Source organism: Tinamus guttatus, unplaced genomic scaffold (genome assembly GCF_059628265.1).
Source record: "Tinamus guttatus ecotype Peru unplaced genomic scaffold, ASM5962826v1 Tinamus_guttatus_pri_ptg000376l, whole genome shotgun sequence".
Taxonomy (NCBI): Eukaryota; Metazoa; Chordata; class Aves; order Tinamiformes; family Tinamidae; genus Tinamus; species Tinamus guttatus.
The window spans coordinates 1,918,039-1,933,550 of record NW_028288910.1 but is presented as its reverse complement, the minus strand read 5'-3'; the positions used below and the strand labels follow the sequence as shown (position 1 = coordinate 1,933,550).

Genomic DNA, 15,512 nt, shown 5'->3' with positions numbered 1-15,512 from the left:
GTCCTGGAGGGAAAAGAGTACATCAAAACGGCAACCCCGGCTTTCTCTCCCCGCATACCGAAGGTGGGAAGGAGCCCTGGGAGACCGGGCTGTGCCAGCAGGCTGGGCAGGCGTCCCGAAGGCAGCGAGGCCGCGGAGGGCTCCCCGCCGCGCTCAGCGCCGGCTCCTGGCTCCATGCCCTTCGTTCGAGCAGCGCCTCCAGCTCCGAGCCGGGCTCGTCTGCCCGACGTGTCCGTGTCCGCCCGGGCTGCCTGCTGTGACGGGGCAAGCCCAGCGCCCGCGGCTCGGGGATCCGGCCCCGCGCCCTCCGTCCTCCCCACCGCAGTGCCCGTGGCGAGCGGGCTTCGTCGCCGCTGCCCTTGGCAGCACCATCGCGGGCTTGTTGTTCCGGGCAGCTCCAGTGCACGTTTGTTGACTTCTGCACGAAGACTTTGTATTTTCACCCGGTTTCTTAGTTTTTGCAATAAAACAGAATTTGGTCTGCAGCAGCCGTTCAAGCCTCGCACGTTAGGCGGGCGCCCAAGTGCAGGCGAGCCCGGAGCTGCCGTGGCCGCGCTCGGAGGCGCCGGTGCCGCCGCAGGACGTGCTCCGGATGGCGCCGCCTGGCCGCGCGCAGCGGGGGAAGCGCCGCGCTGCGACGGCGCTAGATGGCAGCGAAGCAGATCCCCGCGTTCCAGAGCTCTCGGGAAGACTGCGTTCTCGTGTTTAAAGTTTGGTCTTAATGTGGCTTCTTGTTTCTTGGTATTGTTTGCTCAGGTAAAAATTAGCATGGATAATGAGTTTGTCAGAGATTTTAGGTGTTTTGGATGGTCTCTTGAGAAGCCCTGGGAGATGGTAGCATTTTAGGGAATGAGAAAAAAACTTCTCTGCTGTTTGTTGTTGTTCGTAGGTGCCGCCATCCTCTCTGCCCCGGAGGCAGCGGATCAAACGGCGGGATGGTTTTGGGAGCAGATGCCTATCTGCCGCCGCGATGCGAATCAGGGCTCGGCTCGCTCTGCTCGCAGCTCCTCGGCTGCGTCGCTCCTGCCCTGCAGGGCCCGGCTGTGCCGGGACGCGGCTCCTCCGTCCGGCTGTGCTCGTACAACCTCGCCCGTCGATGGAGACGCCAAGCGGGGTCGTTGCCCCCGTGTTCCCGTGTAGTCACCAATTGTGCCCCTTCCCCTCTGCACCCTGTCCTGGTGCCTGTGGCCTGCGGGGGGGCGCGGGGCAGGTCGCCGCTCGCAGGACCAGCATGGCCCCCGGCTCCTTGAACACTTCTCCAAGTACTTGAATTCTCCCAGGTTTCATCCCGCCTCCAGTTTTGTACGTCCCCACAAACACCGTCTGTGCAGGTGCCTTTGAGGGTGCGCTGCAGGCTGCGGTGCTCTGCGAGACGAGGCCTCCCGTTCTTGCAGGCCGTGTTTTGCGGCCGTCGCGCTGCAGGGCTGGCGGCGGCGCTGGGCCCGGCCGGGCTTGCACGGGGTGATCCGTGCCAGCAATGCGGCTGGACTGGTTTGTGTGCGTGCCTGGCCCGGCTGCGAGGGGAAGCCAAGCGCGGGCTGCAGCCCTCCTGCTGGCTCGGGCTCTGCAGAAACTCCGTGCTCTCAAATCCCATCGCCCCTTTTTCATCTCTTCTTCACAGCTTCTTAGCCTTAGGAAATTCTCCGTGTGAGCTACATGGAGAGCCTCCGTGTGAGCCTCCTGGCACCTCCCTGGCACCGCACGGCTCCGGGCATCCCAACGCGGTGCCAGGGAGGAGCAGCCCCGGGCGCTGCCGCGGGCGGTCGCTGTGTGGAGCGCAGGGCCGGGCCGGCCGGGCTCTGCGTGCGGCAGCCAGAGGTGCTACGTGCTGGGCGCGCGTGCGGCTGCTGCGCGGGGCTGGCGGCTCCGTGTTGGGATTGGGCTGCCGGACCTGCCGTACGTGGGGCTGGCGGCCCCGCGTCGTGTTTGGGCCGGGGTCCCCGCGCTGCGGTTGGCTCAGCGGGCGCCGTTGGCCGTGTCGGGCTGCAGGACGGCTCCGAGCCCGTGCGGCCGCCGCAGGCCTGGGCCCAGCGGCACGAGCTGCGGGCGGCCCTGACACTGCTGTTCCCATGCAGGATTCCTGCTCTGCTCTTTGCCTTGTTTTCGGTTTTGTTTTCCTGTTGCCAGGTTCAGTAAGAGCAAGGGATATTCCCACAGGATAATGTGTTCTCTCCACACTTGCAAATTCAGAGAAACTTACTCTTTCTCTCCCCTTTCCCTTACTTCTGGACTAGCCTTTCCAAGAGAAGCCATTATGTTCTTCCAATCCTCGAATGAGCCTTTCTGAGCCTGTTTCCCTGCCTGGGATAGCCCCGCTCTGCGGCCCAGGAGCGGGACAGGCCCTGGTGCTCAGAGGCCCGTCCAGGTGGGCCGTGGTGCTCCGTGTCCTGCGGCTGCGTGTGCGGTTCCGTGCGGTGCTGGGCGCCACTGCGGCTCTTGGGGCAGGGAGGCGCCGGCGGAGCGGGGCAGCCGCGGGGGCCGCGGCTCCTCCTCTCCAGGAGCAGGACGTGGCTGGAGGTGCCTCAGGTTCCGCTCTGCAGACTCCAGTCACAGCGGGGCCTGACGGGGGAACCCCCCGTGCAGGGTGCTCCTGTGCGCGGCCATGTCCACGAGAGCCATCGCGTCCCCGGCCCATCCACCCTGCCCCTCGTCTGGACCTGTCCCCTCGGCCCGTCGTGGTCCTCTCGCGCATGCAGCGCTGGCTCGACCCCGTGGGACGACTCGGTGTCTTGGTCCCTGTGTCCTTGGTCATGGGTGGTTTCCGTCACCCTGGCCCGCGGCTGATCCCGCTTGGGAGCCCTGGGGGCAGGGGCGGCGCTGCCCGTGCTCCTCCGACAGCGCCTATGGCTCGTTCCGGTGCAGGGGCCAAGGCTCCTCGCAAAGGTCCTCCCTTCTTTGGGGTGTACATTGCTCTTGGTTGACTTTTCCCATTCCTTCAGACTGTATCTTTTCCTCCTGTGCCTTTTAGCAAAGCTCTTCCCTGTGCTTGGCCTGTTCCCCTTGCGTGCGGCTGGGGAAGGCGCTTTGGTGGTTGCAGACGCGGTGTTCGTGTTGCGCTGGCTCCTCTTCTAGCCTCCCCTTTCAGCTGGGAGCCCAAGAGCAGGTTCGTGCATTGCTCCAGATGACTTCAGCTTGTCCCTCTTTGAATCCCTTCAGCGACCCCTTTCCTAATCCTTTCATTCCTGTTTTTGTGTTTCTGTGGGCACTGATCTTAGCCCAGTGGGCAGCATGGAAACCGTTGCCATCTGATCCCCCGTTAATTCCTTAGGCTGGTCCTCACGTGTGCTGTGTGCTTCATTATCCTGAAGCCGTGGTCTTTTCAATGGTGAGATGTTGTTAGGAAAAAACAGTTTGGGCAAGCAGCAAACGCAGGAGCGTGCTGGTTCTGCTCCTGAAGAACCAGGAGCGCTTGTGCAGCTCTGGTGCGTGGCGCCGGCGCGGGCGCCGCGGCGGGAGGGCTCCGGGGCGGCCGCGCAAACACCCGCCCTCCACCCGGGCGGCTGCTCTACGTGGGGAAAACGGCAGGAAAGCTCCCGGCCAACCCCTAAAAACAGTGTAGATGTGGGCTGAGCGAACAGGAAAGTTCGTGATTTCATTAAGCCTTCGCACACTGTATTCTGCCTGTTGTGTTTGTGGTGTGTCTTGGATGCTACGAATGCCGTATGAGAAACATTTTGGAGTTAAAAAAAAATTAAAAATGCAGTAGGGAATCCTGGGTACAGGATCCAGTAATGCCACCTTACTTGTAGGTAGTTCACTTTGCATCAAGACTGTTTCTACTCTTTTCTTTTGAACGCAGGCTGAGTTCCCGTTTTGGCGGAAGCGGCGGCCAGCAGGGCTCCGAGGGCATCGCTGCGGCCCTCGCTGACCGCGGGCGCCGCTGCAGCAGCCCCGAAAGAGGAAGGACCCGGCGGGGGTTTTGGCGCCTGGCAGGAGCTCAGCGCTCCCGGTTTGTCGGGACGCCGGGGGTTCCCAACGGGGCGGGCGGCCCGTGCCGTGCCGTGCCGTGCCGGGGAGGCGCTCCGGGTCGCTCCGGGTTGAAGCGCTTTCCCTGGCTCTGGCTGCGGGGCTGGGGATGGGGCAGCTCTCCCGGCGGGAGCCTCCTCGGTCAGCGCCTTGGCCGCGGCGGGGGCGCTTCGGGGGTCCCCGCACCTTGGATCCCGCTGGCTTGGTTTGGGTCGGGTGCCTCTTCCCCTGTTCCCAGGATCCTGGTGCGGATCGCAGGCCCCAGCTCTGCTGGAGCGGGCACCAGAGCGGCCTTCCCGTGGACATGGCGGCATCCCAGAGGAGGGCCCTGCTCCTCCGTGCGTGCCGCCGTTCCCGGGACGCGTCTCATCCCACGTGTGAGCGCAGGAAGGGGCACCCGGCCCGGGAGCACCCGGCCTGCACGCGGCTTCGGTGGCCCCTCGTGGGGCAAGGCGGGAGGGTGGCCGGGGCTCCGTCCCGTCCTGCCGGGCTCCCGCTCCCAAGGAACGCTCTCTGGAGGCCTGCGGGCCCTGCGGGGTCTCGCTGTGCGCGGTGGCCGTCCCCGCGCGGCCGCGCTCGGCGCCGCGCAGCCTCGCGTTGGCTACGGCACGAGCGCGATGGCGCGAGGCGCTCGGGTGCCTCCCGCGTTTCCCAAGCTCGGAGACTACTCAGAGCCATAGGCTGCAAGTTGTTTGTTCAGAGCTATGTGGTTTTTCCAGTGAAGCTGACAAGTTTTAACACGATCCGGGTGAAGTATGAAGGAAGGGAACCTTGATTCTGTGTATTATAATTAACAGACTGCAAGTATGCTTTTCTTTGCTGAAAGACGTGAGAGCGTAAAATACAAACTTTTTGTATCAAATTCAAAAGTTATAGGTGCTGAATTTTACTCAGTGTGAATTAGGCTGTGTCAGGAAATAAGTTATTAAAACCTTGAACCCTCCTGCACTTTGATTAACGACTTAGAAGGAATAATCAGTAGAAAAAACATTTATTTCCATGGCTAAAAAATAATGTAATGTTCAGTGTTGGATTCATCAAGTCTCGCTGTTTTCAGACCTTTTCATGTTTTCGTTGATGTGGCTGCTCATGCTTTTAAGTCGGATTTTAAGGATTAGCCCTTCTTTGCCCCTTGTCCCGTACATGCAAGAACCAGAAGGTTTACCGAACGCCTTATCAAATACTTATTGACATTCAAAAGCGCTTACCTGTCACCATGGTCGCCTTCCCTTTGCCTCCCAGCCGCATGTCTACGGCGCCTCCGGCTCCTCCATAGTGCAGCTCCAAGCTAGAGTAGGCAGAAGAGCATTTCTTGCAAAAAAGTAGTTGAGCACTTCATATCTGGAGGTGAGCTCTTCTGCTTCCAATGGGTTTTTTTTGCGATAGCCGCTCGGAGAGTCACAATTCCCCTGAGCAGGAGCAAGTGGAGCAACTGGCTTTCTCATTGCCGGTGACTCACATGGCGGGGAGGCGAGCGGAGCGCGGCCGCGCGCGTCCTGGCGCGGGAGCGCGTGATTCAGCGCGGGGGAGCCGGGCGCCCCGCGGGACCCCGCGCCGGCCCCGCCGCGCCGCCCTGCCCCGGGCTGCGCCTCGGACTGTTGTGTCTGCGGGCGCAACACGGAGCGAGCGCGGTTCTGCTGCTGGACCATGCAAATACCTGCTCGTCAGGATTATGCTAGTTAGTAATTTGACTATATTTAGACTTCTTTAATGCGGTGCTTTGAACAGGTCCTCTCTCCTAAATAATGTGTAGGTTGAAAGCAAGCTGCTAGGGCTGTAGCAAAGCATTTGGGCTGCAGCGACTGCGCTGCCGGGCTGTGTACGCGCACCGGCGCGGCGCCCTCAACGCGCGGCCTCCTCGAGCGCTCGGCCCTCGCAGCCCAGCTGGGCGCGTCGGGGCAGAGCTGGGGCTCGTGCCCACGCGGAGCCCTGGCCCATCCCCGCGTGCTGCTCCCCATCCCTGGTGGGCTCAGAGGAGATTTCCCCGCCGCCCCAGGCTGCTCCGAGCCCGATGCCGTCCCTGGCTGCAGGAAGCCTCTGGGACGGCTTGTCCTTGGCGCCCAGCGTTTGCATGGCAAAACAGACGATGCAAATGAAGGCAGCACAACACGTTGCGCCTCTCGGTGCGCCCGGAGCTCCATTGCTGGAAGCTGCCGGGCTGGTCGCGGGAGCTGGATGTTCCGGCAGCGATGGTCGCGCTGCCTGCGCGTGGGCGCGCGGAGGAGCGGCAGCGCCGTGGCGGGGCGGCTCGGCAGGGCGGTTCTGGTGGCTGGGCAGAGGACACAGGACGCTTCGCTGAGGCCCTCCCGCCCGGCTCAGCGCTGCGGGGGACGGGCTCTGCCAGCGCTCTGCCCTCCCGCGGCTCTTCCTTGTGCTTCGCGGCGGCTGGGGGTTTGCTCACAACCGCTTGTCCTGCGGTGCCTCCCGATTTTCCTCAGCCGTGTCCATCCGAGCATCCCCTGTGCTCCGGCGCTGCCTCCTCTGCGGAGCGTGGCAGGACGAGCTCGGGCAGCCTGTGCTGCTCCTCTGTGCAAGCAGCTCCATTTCTCAGCGCTGAAGCTCCTTCAAGGTGCTTGTCCCTCCCTGTGCAAATCGCTGCTCCTGCTCTCCCAGTTATGTTAAGACCTTATTCCCGGTCTGTGGCACTTGAAGGCTGTTGGACTACCTCGTCCTTTCTCCCGCGGCTCTGTGCTGGGCAGGAGAATCCAGAGCTCTGAGAACATCTGTGTTGTTTCAGTGTGTGCTCTGCATGGACCTCAGGCTTTGGGGTCTTTGGTTGGCTTTGAGCACGGCCTGGTTTCTCTAAGAGCACTGCTCTGCTCGTCTGGCGTTGACTTGGCCACCTGCCTTTTGAGAAGTTTGAAAATTTCATTTAAATCTCTCTCTTAATTTCTTAGCCCTCTTGGTGATTCCTCAGATCTCTTTCCCAGTCCCAATGTTTGATGCTGGAGCCGAATCTGTTTGTACTCAGTTTTCTGTCTTAGCACCACTTTTTTCTGTGGTCTTCTCCTCAGTTATCAGTGGTAAAAACCTGTGGTCAAAGACTTGATCCTTTGGCCTTGCTGCTGCTCAGCTTTGTGAGCAGCTGCCTGTTCCTGGAGGTCCCGGAGCCGGCGCTGTGCCAGGACGCCTCTCCGCAGCCGTTGGGTGACGGTGGCGGTGGGATCTGCAGTCCATGCGGCTGCCAGGACACGCTCTCTGCAGCCGTTGGGTGATGGTGGCGGTGGGATCTGCAGTCCATGCGGCTGCCAGGACACGCTCTCCGCAGCCGTTGGGTGATGGTGGCAGTGGGATCTGCAGTCCATGCGGCTGCCAGGACATGCTCTCCGCAGCCGTTGGGTGATGGTGGTGGTGGGATCTGCAGTCCATGGGCTGCCCTGTGCAGCCCATGCCCCGCGGGGCCGGCCCAGCTGCGCTCGCTGTGCTCGTGCCCAGCTGATCCCCATCACCTCTCAGGCCAATGGCAGGATGTGTTCAGCCTGTTGCAGGTTTCCCTCCAAGGCTGCTGGCCTTGGCCCTCGGCTCCTCGCAGGGAGCTGCTGGCTCAGCCTGGCGGTGCCGGCTCCCGCCCGCGAGGACGCGGCTCCTGCGCGTGAGTGTCCGCGGGCTGCGCGTGCCGCTCTCCGCGGCCGTTAGCACCGCTCCGTTGGGGTTTCTTGCGTCAGGCACCTGGATCCTCCTCCCCGGCAGTCCCTTGTCTCTGGGCGCTGCGGGGTGAGGAACCCTGGGTGCTTCCAGCCGGCTGGAGAGAAGCGGCGGCGGCAGCAGGCAGCGCGGTGCTCGCTGCGCAGGGTCACCCTCCGACCGCGTAGCTGTGCTGAGGGTTCCCCAGGGACCCACCGGTGTAGGCGGGCAGGTTGTGGCCTGTGGAGTCTCATGGTATGTCAGAACGGTCCTCCACGTGCCAGCCCGTCCACGTGGGCACCCGCTCGTGGTGCCGTTTGTGGCCTTTGGGTGGCCTGAAGAGCCACCCTCTCCTTTTGCGTCTGGGGAACAGTGCAAACATTGTGGCCCTTCCCCCTGCCGCCTGGATGTCTCCTGGCAGGTGGTCCTTCCCTGGGAGCCCTGGAAGCGGCATTGCAGGGTCCGGCTTCCCCAGGGGAACGGAACGCGCAGCCGGACACGGCGCAAACCCCGCGCGGTTGGTGGACGGTCGCGCTGCAGTGTCTGTGCGCCAGGCTGGCAGGAGTGTGCACCTCCGCTGCCGCCGTCCTGGGGAGCTGAGAAACAGCCCTGGGGAGCGGGGAATGGTGAGGAAAGGAGCGCTGAAACATGCGTAGTTCAGTTTGCTGCAGAGTCCGAGGGACATGAGCAGCTGTTGCGCTGTGTTTGCAGTGCATGTACCAAACCCTGTACATTAACAGTAGTCATTTAGTAAATAGGTCGATATAATTTACACGGGAATGCTTTTCTTTTTTTGAATTACAATGGCACGTTAGATTTTCAGTGGAAATCCCTGTTTTGCTACATCAGTAGCCCTGCTGAGCAGTCATTACCGTGGCAGCCCCGGCAGGCGTTAGTGCCGGAGGGCTGGAGCGGGTCAGGACGGGCCGGCCGGGGCGCAGGGAGCGCACGGGGGGCGACGCGCTGCCCGGACGGGCTGCCCGGAGCTACCCCTAACCGCGCTGGGGCTCAGCTCGTTTAGAGGCTGCTTGTGCCCTTTCATATTCTGGTGATTACAGAGCAATCCCCAGGTTTCATAAGAGCTCCAACGACGTTATTACAGCAATTACCGCGTTGCTTCATGCTCAAACGCCTTTACTATTGCGTTTAGCAATACAAGCTGCTCATTTACACCTTTACTTTTAACGCCTATTGGGCCGCCTGGATGATGTAGGAGACTCGCTTTTTCCCCCATTAAACGTGGGGGAAGGCTGGCGTGGGGCCAGGGGCCGCGGAGGCGCCCAAATCGCTGCCCGCTCGGCCGGGCTCGGCGCCTCTCCCGCGTGGTTTATTCTGAACGTCGCTTTGAGGGCCCCTCTGGAGGGGAAAACAGGAGGAGGGGGTTAAATAGGAGTTGGCATAAACTTTATTTCCTCCTTCCCGGTCGCTGGGTTCTCCAGCAGTGGGTCGAGGGGGAACCCGCTGGGGTTGGCACCTTGGTGACGCTGCACCCTGTTCTGGTGCGTTTTGGCCGGGTCTCTGCACCGTGAGATCCGTGCGGTTTTGTGCCTTCGTGTGTGTAGCCCCTTGGGTGCTCTGCTTGGCTTTCCCAGCTCCTGCTTATGATGCAAATCGTTATTCTGCATTTGTGGTTAAGCAGAGCATAGCTGTAAGCTAGCAGACGGTTAGCAGGAGTCAGAGGCCTGGCAGATTTGATAATAGTGGTTTGTGCTGCTGTGCCTGAAAGTCAGGACAAATCTGTCATTTAGAAACCATCTGGAGGCATTTGGGAATGAAATTGCCATCTGTCTCTTTGAGGAGGTACCATCCAGCGTGAAATCTGGAGGAATGGATGGTGGAAGTGTTGAGCAAATGTATCACACACTTCCTTTTTGCAAAAAATAAATAAATACCAAAAATACCTGCTGGCCTTTGTATGTGCAGACGAGCTGCGTTTCTGAGAAGCCCGAGGCGGGCCCTGTGGAAGCGGTGGGTGCCCGTGGTCAGCGCGAGGGAGCTGCAGCCGCCCCCGGCCACGGTGCCCACAGCGGGGCTGGCGCGTTGGGGCCGCCGCAGGAGCGAGCGCGGCGGGAGCGAGCGCAGCGCGGCGGCGGGACGGCCCCGGCGTGGGCACGGGGTGGGCACGGCGCCGCTGCACGGGGTGGGCACGGCGCGCGCCTGCCCTCCTCTGCTGCTGCAGCCAAGAGAAACAAGGGCTTCTCGTGGCAGCTCCCGAGCTACCATCCTGTTAACTCTAAAAGTGAAGTTGGGAGAAAAGTCAGCCTTGGAAAATGGTGAACATTGCGGTGAAAGGACTGGTAAACGTCGCTGGAACATTGTGAATTCCTTGAGTGTCTCCTCCTTTCCTGAACCTCAAGAAAGCAGAGATCTAAACTCTTTGTTTTAGAGAAGTGTTTTAACTGTTAGAATGCTTCTTCCCTAAAGGCAGGGATCCAAAAACTTGTGGTAAAATTGCCAAACCTGCAGTGGTAGGATGTGGGGGATTTCTCTCTGGCGCGGATAGGGCTGTGCTGCGTCTTGCAGCGGGTTTGTGTTTCTGCGCTGCGGAGGCCGCTGCTCCTGGCTCCTTCGGCCGGCGCGGGAGCAGTAGTGACCGCGGATGGCGCCGGGCAGCACCCACCGCGAGGCCCCGCGCGGCCCCAGCGCCATCCTGGGGCAGCGGGACTGGGGGAGTGGAACGTGTTCCGTGCTGCGGAATTGTCACGGAGTGCATCCTTGCCAGGGCACTCATTTCACGCTGCTGCGTGTGACTAGCTTTTCAGCTTGTCCTAGCCTTTCAGCTTGTGCCGGTCCCGCTGTTAGCGCAGCGCTGGGGGCCGCGCCGTGCCGGGAGCCGCGGGCAGCGCTCGGGGCAGCGCTGGAGGCTGCGCCGTGCTCGCGCTCCGAGGGCCCCGCTCCGGCAGGAGGCTCCCACCATCCTGCTCCTCACCAGCTGCCGCACTGCAGAGAAGTTAACGGGCAGCTTTGCCAAAGCGGCCGGGTTAATCCTGCCAAGCGCTGCAGGGGGCAGGAGAGTGGAATGAACTAGTCCCCGGCGCGAGGTGCAGCTGGGGCTGGCGCTGGTTTCTGGAGGAGCCCGCGGGCCGGTTCGGGTACTCGGGGGTGCTCAGGGCTGCAGCCCGCCCGGGGGGCGCAGCCATGGGCAGCTCCGCGGTGCGGCGGAGCGGGGCGTCCTGATGGCGCCCGTGGGTGTCGCACAGGGACCCAAGAGCAGCTCTGCAGCGCGCAGGCTCGTGAGCGAGCCCCGCCGCTGCGTTAGGCTGCTGCAAATATCCACAGCTCTGAAAATGGCCGTGGAGCAATGAGGCCGGCCCTGGGCGCGCCAAGGAGGGTGCCCGGCGGCAGGGCCGGCCCCACGGCTCGGGCCATCGCGGCCCAGCTCCCGCGGCTGCCATGCCACGCAGCGAGCAGAAACGCACCAGCGCCCTGTGCCCATTTTATTGAGACATGCAGGTCACCCTGTCATTTTCTACAGAAAACACAACAGGGGTTTCTTGGCTTCGGCGTAAACGCCCAAGCAGGGCTCTGCAGCTCGGAGCTGCGCAGTCAGGGCCCGCTGGCCGACACTGCGGTGTCCGGCTCGGGCGCGGGGTTCGTAGGCGCTGCCTTCGCGCGCGTCTCTGCCCTTCTGCCCAGCACCTTCTCCCCGAAGGGCTTGCAGAGGAGCAGGTAGATCAGGGGATCCATGCAGGCGTTGGTGGCCGCGAGCCACAGCGTGCTCTCCTTGGCCACGAAGAGCCGCTGCTGCAGGCGACAGTCCATCCCGCCCCGGGTCTGACTTAGCGTGTAGGGGATCCTACTGAAGTGAAACGGGGCGAAGCACAGGAAAAACACAGTGAAAATGATGAATACCCTCCCCTTTACCTTCCCTTGGCTTTTGTCGTCCTTCCTCTGTGTCCTTGTGTAAGACTCGAACACCTTCTTGGCGATCACGACGTAGAAGAGCAGCATGAGGATGAGGACGGTCCAGAAGATGACCTGGCAGATGTAGGTGACGGCTTCGTGCCACTTCAGCCCCAGGTCGCTCTTCAGCGCGGCGCACTTGCGCACCGACCGCGGCGTCGCCTGCTTGTTTGATAAGATCATGTTGGGCAGAGAGAGGGCGAAGAAGAAGAGCCAGACGAGGCCCGCGAGGATTTTGGCCGAGGTAACGTTTTGCACCCAGAACTTCCCAAACGGTCTCACAATCTTGAGAAACCTGTCAAAAGCAATGAGACCAAGGAGCACGATGCTGATGTACATGGTTTCGTAAAACACCACGGCTGAGAAGCGGCAGACAAACGCTTTGAGCTGCCACGGCCCCAGGCCGGAGTCCGTGAGGATCTTCAGAGGAAGCATCAGGGTCATTATGGAATCGGAGATCACCGTGTTTTTCAGGTAGACGATGAACGTGGATGTGCTGGGAATGTGGAAGAAAGCCCAAAAAGCCAGGCTGTTCAGCGCGAGTCCCAGAAGGCAGACCAGGGTGTAGAGCACGGGGAAGAGCAGCTGGGTGGTCCTGGTGTCCCGGGGGCACGTGGCCAGCAAGGGCGGCCCGCTGGAGGCGCTGCCGATGGTCGTGTTTGCCGAGTCCCCCATGGCTGGGAACGGGCTGGGGGAGAGCGGGGGGAAGGCAGGAGATGCACCAGTGTTACGCTTACAGCGACACGTCCTCGCTGTGCCAGCAGGTGCGTGCAAGCAAACAAAACCCTCTCAGTGTGTGTACGTTAAATAGATTGACTGGTTTTCCTGTTATTATAAAATCTAAATCTTTGTTGTTAATAGACCAATGCCCGCTAATGAAAAGTTAGTGGTGTATGTTAGTTACAGACACCTAAGATAATATAACAGCAATAGAATGCAGTTCTGCAGCAGCCTAGAGGACGATTTGTCTTTGTATGAATATATATTTTAAAATGTAATGATCCATTGAAAAGAAAAATCTACGCTTATGACACAAAAGCACTGTGCTTCTGGGGTATTTCTTACCAAGCACAGAGTATTTTTTTAGCTTCCTGCAGATTAAATAACATTTTTCAGGATAAGTGCCCCGTCCCCGCGCCCGCAGCCCCGTCCCCGCGCGCAGCCCCGTCCCGTCCCGTCCCCGCGCGCACCTCCGCGGGCAGCAGCCCGTCGCGCCGCTCCTCTGCTCGCAGCGCCCGGGCAAAGAGCCGGCAGCGGGGAGACGTGAACGAAGATGAGACTTCTGCTGCTGGTGACGTCCTGCCACTTCCTTCCTTATTTTCGTGTTCTGCCCTCGTTTATCACATCTGCTTTTGCCCTTCTGCGCCTTTTGCTTGGTGACCAGAAGCAGAATCTCTGGGTTTATTGGTGAGGAACAAATGACCATATCCGCCCAAGAGGCTCCTGCCCTTGCACGCGTGTGGCACAGGTGTTGAGGCTGTCACCCTGTGCCGTGACGGGTCCCTTCAGAGCCATGACCTAGAGCGTTTCCAGAAATCTGCGTGTCTGCCCCCAATTACGTGTGCGGGATAGCTCTGTGTTTCGGATAGCGATAGTCGTCGTTAGGTGGTTGATTGTTAATTTTGGGAAGGCTGCCCTTAGGCTGCCCTTAGGTGGAAGGTTGCGTGCTTGGTCGCGCAGTCCTGTGCGCGGAGACCCGGGGCTCCCCTCTGCAGCCCAAGCTGCACATGTGAAAACCACATCGTTTCCTTGCGTTTTGTGTGCTCTGCACAGGGAAGAACAGCTGGGGATTGCAATCGGCTGGACAACTACTACTGCTAGTAGTACTACTAGCTACTACTGCTGGGGGGCTCATGGAGGGGAGAAGGGAGAGCCGTGAGCAGCTCTCGTGCTGGCCGTGCGATGCGTTTGCTCTGGGGGCGGTGCGGGCTGGCGGGCGGCCCTGGCCCCCGCAATGGGGTTTTCCCTTCCCTTGGCGCCTCTCGGAGCAGCGTCGCGGGTGGCTGCGGCGCTGGCAGCTGCCCGGGCACCTTGTGGCTCCTGGCTTGGTTCCTGAGACCAGAGAAATCTGTTCATCCCCCCTGGCAAATACAATACTGAGAAACACACGAGCTACTGCTAATGTCCTGCTTGTGTATTAAAGGGTCACTTTATTTTCCACCAAAGCGCCAAACTGGGCAGACGCGCGCTGTCACGCTCCTGTGCCCCGGCCCTTGGAGCGCCGCTGCGCCCGGGTCGTGTCGTGTCCCGGTGCTGCCGTCGGCCGCGGTGTCCCGGGCCTGGCCGCGGCTCTGCGGGCGGCGGGGACGGCCCGTGGCGCCGCCTCCGTGCGCGGGGATCGCGCCCGCCGTCACGGGCACGTGGCGGCCTGGCCCGGCCGTGTCCCAGGGCCGGCTCACAAGCAGCATCTCCTGCCCTGGCGCCGCTGTTCACCCGCCGGGGGTTTGGGCTTAGCGGCCGTGTGTCCTGTCCTGTCCCGTCCCGTCTCCTCAGCGGGAGCAGCTGCCGCCGCCGCTGCACGTGTAGGTGTGAGCGCGCGAGGAATGCGCGTTGGCAGCCCGGGGCGCGTCCCGCGTCCCTCCCGCTCCGTGCGGGGAGCCGGCCGCTCACGGAGCAGCTGGTGCCGCCGCGGCGCTCCACGACCCCGCGCACGGGAGGGCTGGTAGCGCGCGCGGAGCGGGGCACCGCGTGGAGCATCCCTGCCGCCGAGCGCCCGCACGAGTGCCGCGGTGCTGCCCATCGGCCAGGCTCACTGAGCGCCCGCACGAGCGCCGCGGTGCCGCGCGTCGGCCAGGCTCACTGTGCCCGCACGAGTGCCGCGGTGCTGCCCATCGGCCAGGCTCACTGTGCCTGCACGAGCGCCGCGGTGCCGCGCGTCGGCCAGGCTCACTGCGCCCGCACGAGCGCCGCGGTGCCGCACGTCGGCCAGGCTCACTGAGCGCCCGCACGAGTGCCGCGGTGCTGCCCATCGGCCAGGCTCACTGTGCCCGCACGAGCGCTGCGGTGCTGCCCATTGGCCGGGCTCGCCGAGCGCCCGCGCGAGCGCCGCGGTGCCGCGCGTCGGCCGGGCTCGCTGCGCCCACCAAGGACAGCGTCCCTTCGCCATGAGCCTCTTGCCAGGTGCCGAAACAGGGAACCGGCTGCTCCCGCTGGCCTGGGGGCTCCCGCCCGCACGCGTGGGGACAGCCGCTCCCGAAATGCTCTCCTGTTTCCTTCCACCTTTCCAATGGCTTGAGCGGTTGACGTGTTGTACTGTGCCCTTGGTGAAGACTTGGCCTTGAGTCCCTTCTTCCCAGAAGTCTACGTATTCTGTAAAGAGAGGTTTCAGACACTTCCCAATGGGATATATATTTCTCTATACAAGTGTACACTTTTTTATTCTTCACATAAAAAGATGAAATATTTAAAGATTTAAGTCACATCTAGATAAGCCTGGTTATGAAATGATTTCCTATGACATGCAGCTAGTAATCATTGGCCAGTGTATTAAGAATTGCAAGCGTATAATGCAATAAGCAAAACATTATTGTGGTGCCAGAAATCCAAAGAGATAAGCGGGTTGTGTGTGTCTTGCATTTCCATCTGCACGGAGTTGCAGGCAAGGTGACAACTCCCTGGAGTGAGGAATCGCACTTGTGTGGAATTCATTTGCGTCCCTCAGGTCTCTCTGGTGTGGGCAAATCTGGCGTGACCCCAATTCAGGATGAACTGCAGAAACTTGGCAGTTTGTAACCTTGTCCTGTGTCGCTTCGTGGCTGTGGCGCGTTTGTCCCGGCAGCTCTAACAGTGCCCAGCAGCTCTGACGAGCCTCAGGCCCGGAGCACTGGGTGCTCTTTTGCTTTATTCAGGCTTCGTAATTTCTCCGCTGACGTTTGCAGCCAGTGATGTTAGTTCCCGTGTGCTTGTGCTCTGTGTGCAGGGCAAAAAAGGCGGCGGCAGAATTAGAGACATGGAGTTGAGCAGCAAGAGCCCCGGTGCTTTGCTAATTCCCGAAGCAGCGGCGCGGCTCGTGCCCGCCC

General features: G+C 61.4%; 1 protein-coding gene across 1 annotated transcript; it reads right to left on the bottom strand.

Moving 5' to 3' along the window:
* Nucleotides 1–11,136: 11,136 nt before the first annotated feature.
* On the bottom strand, nucleotides 11,137–12,168 carry P2RY13 (purinergic receptor P2Y13). Its single transcript, XM_010220963.2, has one exon. The coding sequence runs from the start codon at nucleotides 12,166–12,168 to the stop codon at nucleotides 11,137–11,139; it is 1,032 nt and encodes a 343-aa protein (XP_010219265.2).
* Nucleotides 12,169–15,512: the final 3,344 nt, after the last annotated feature.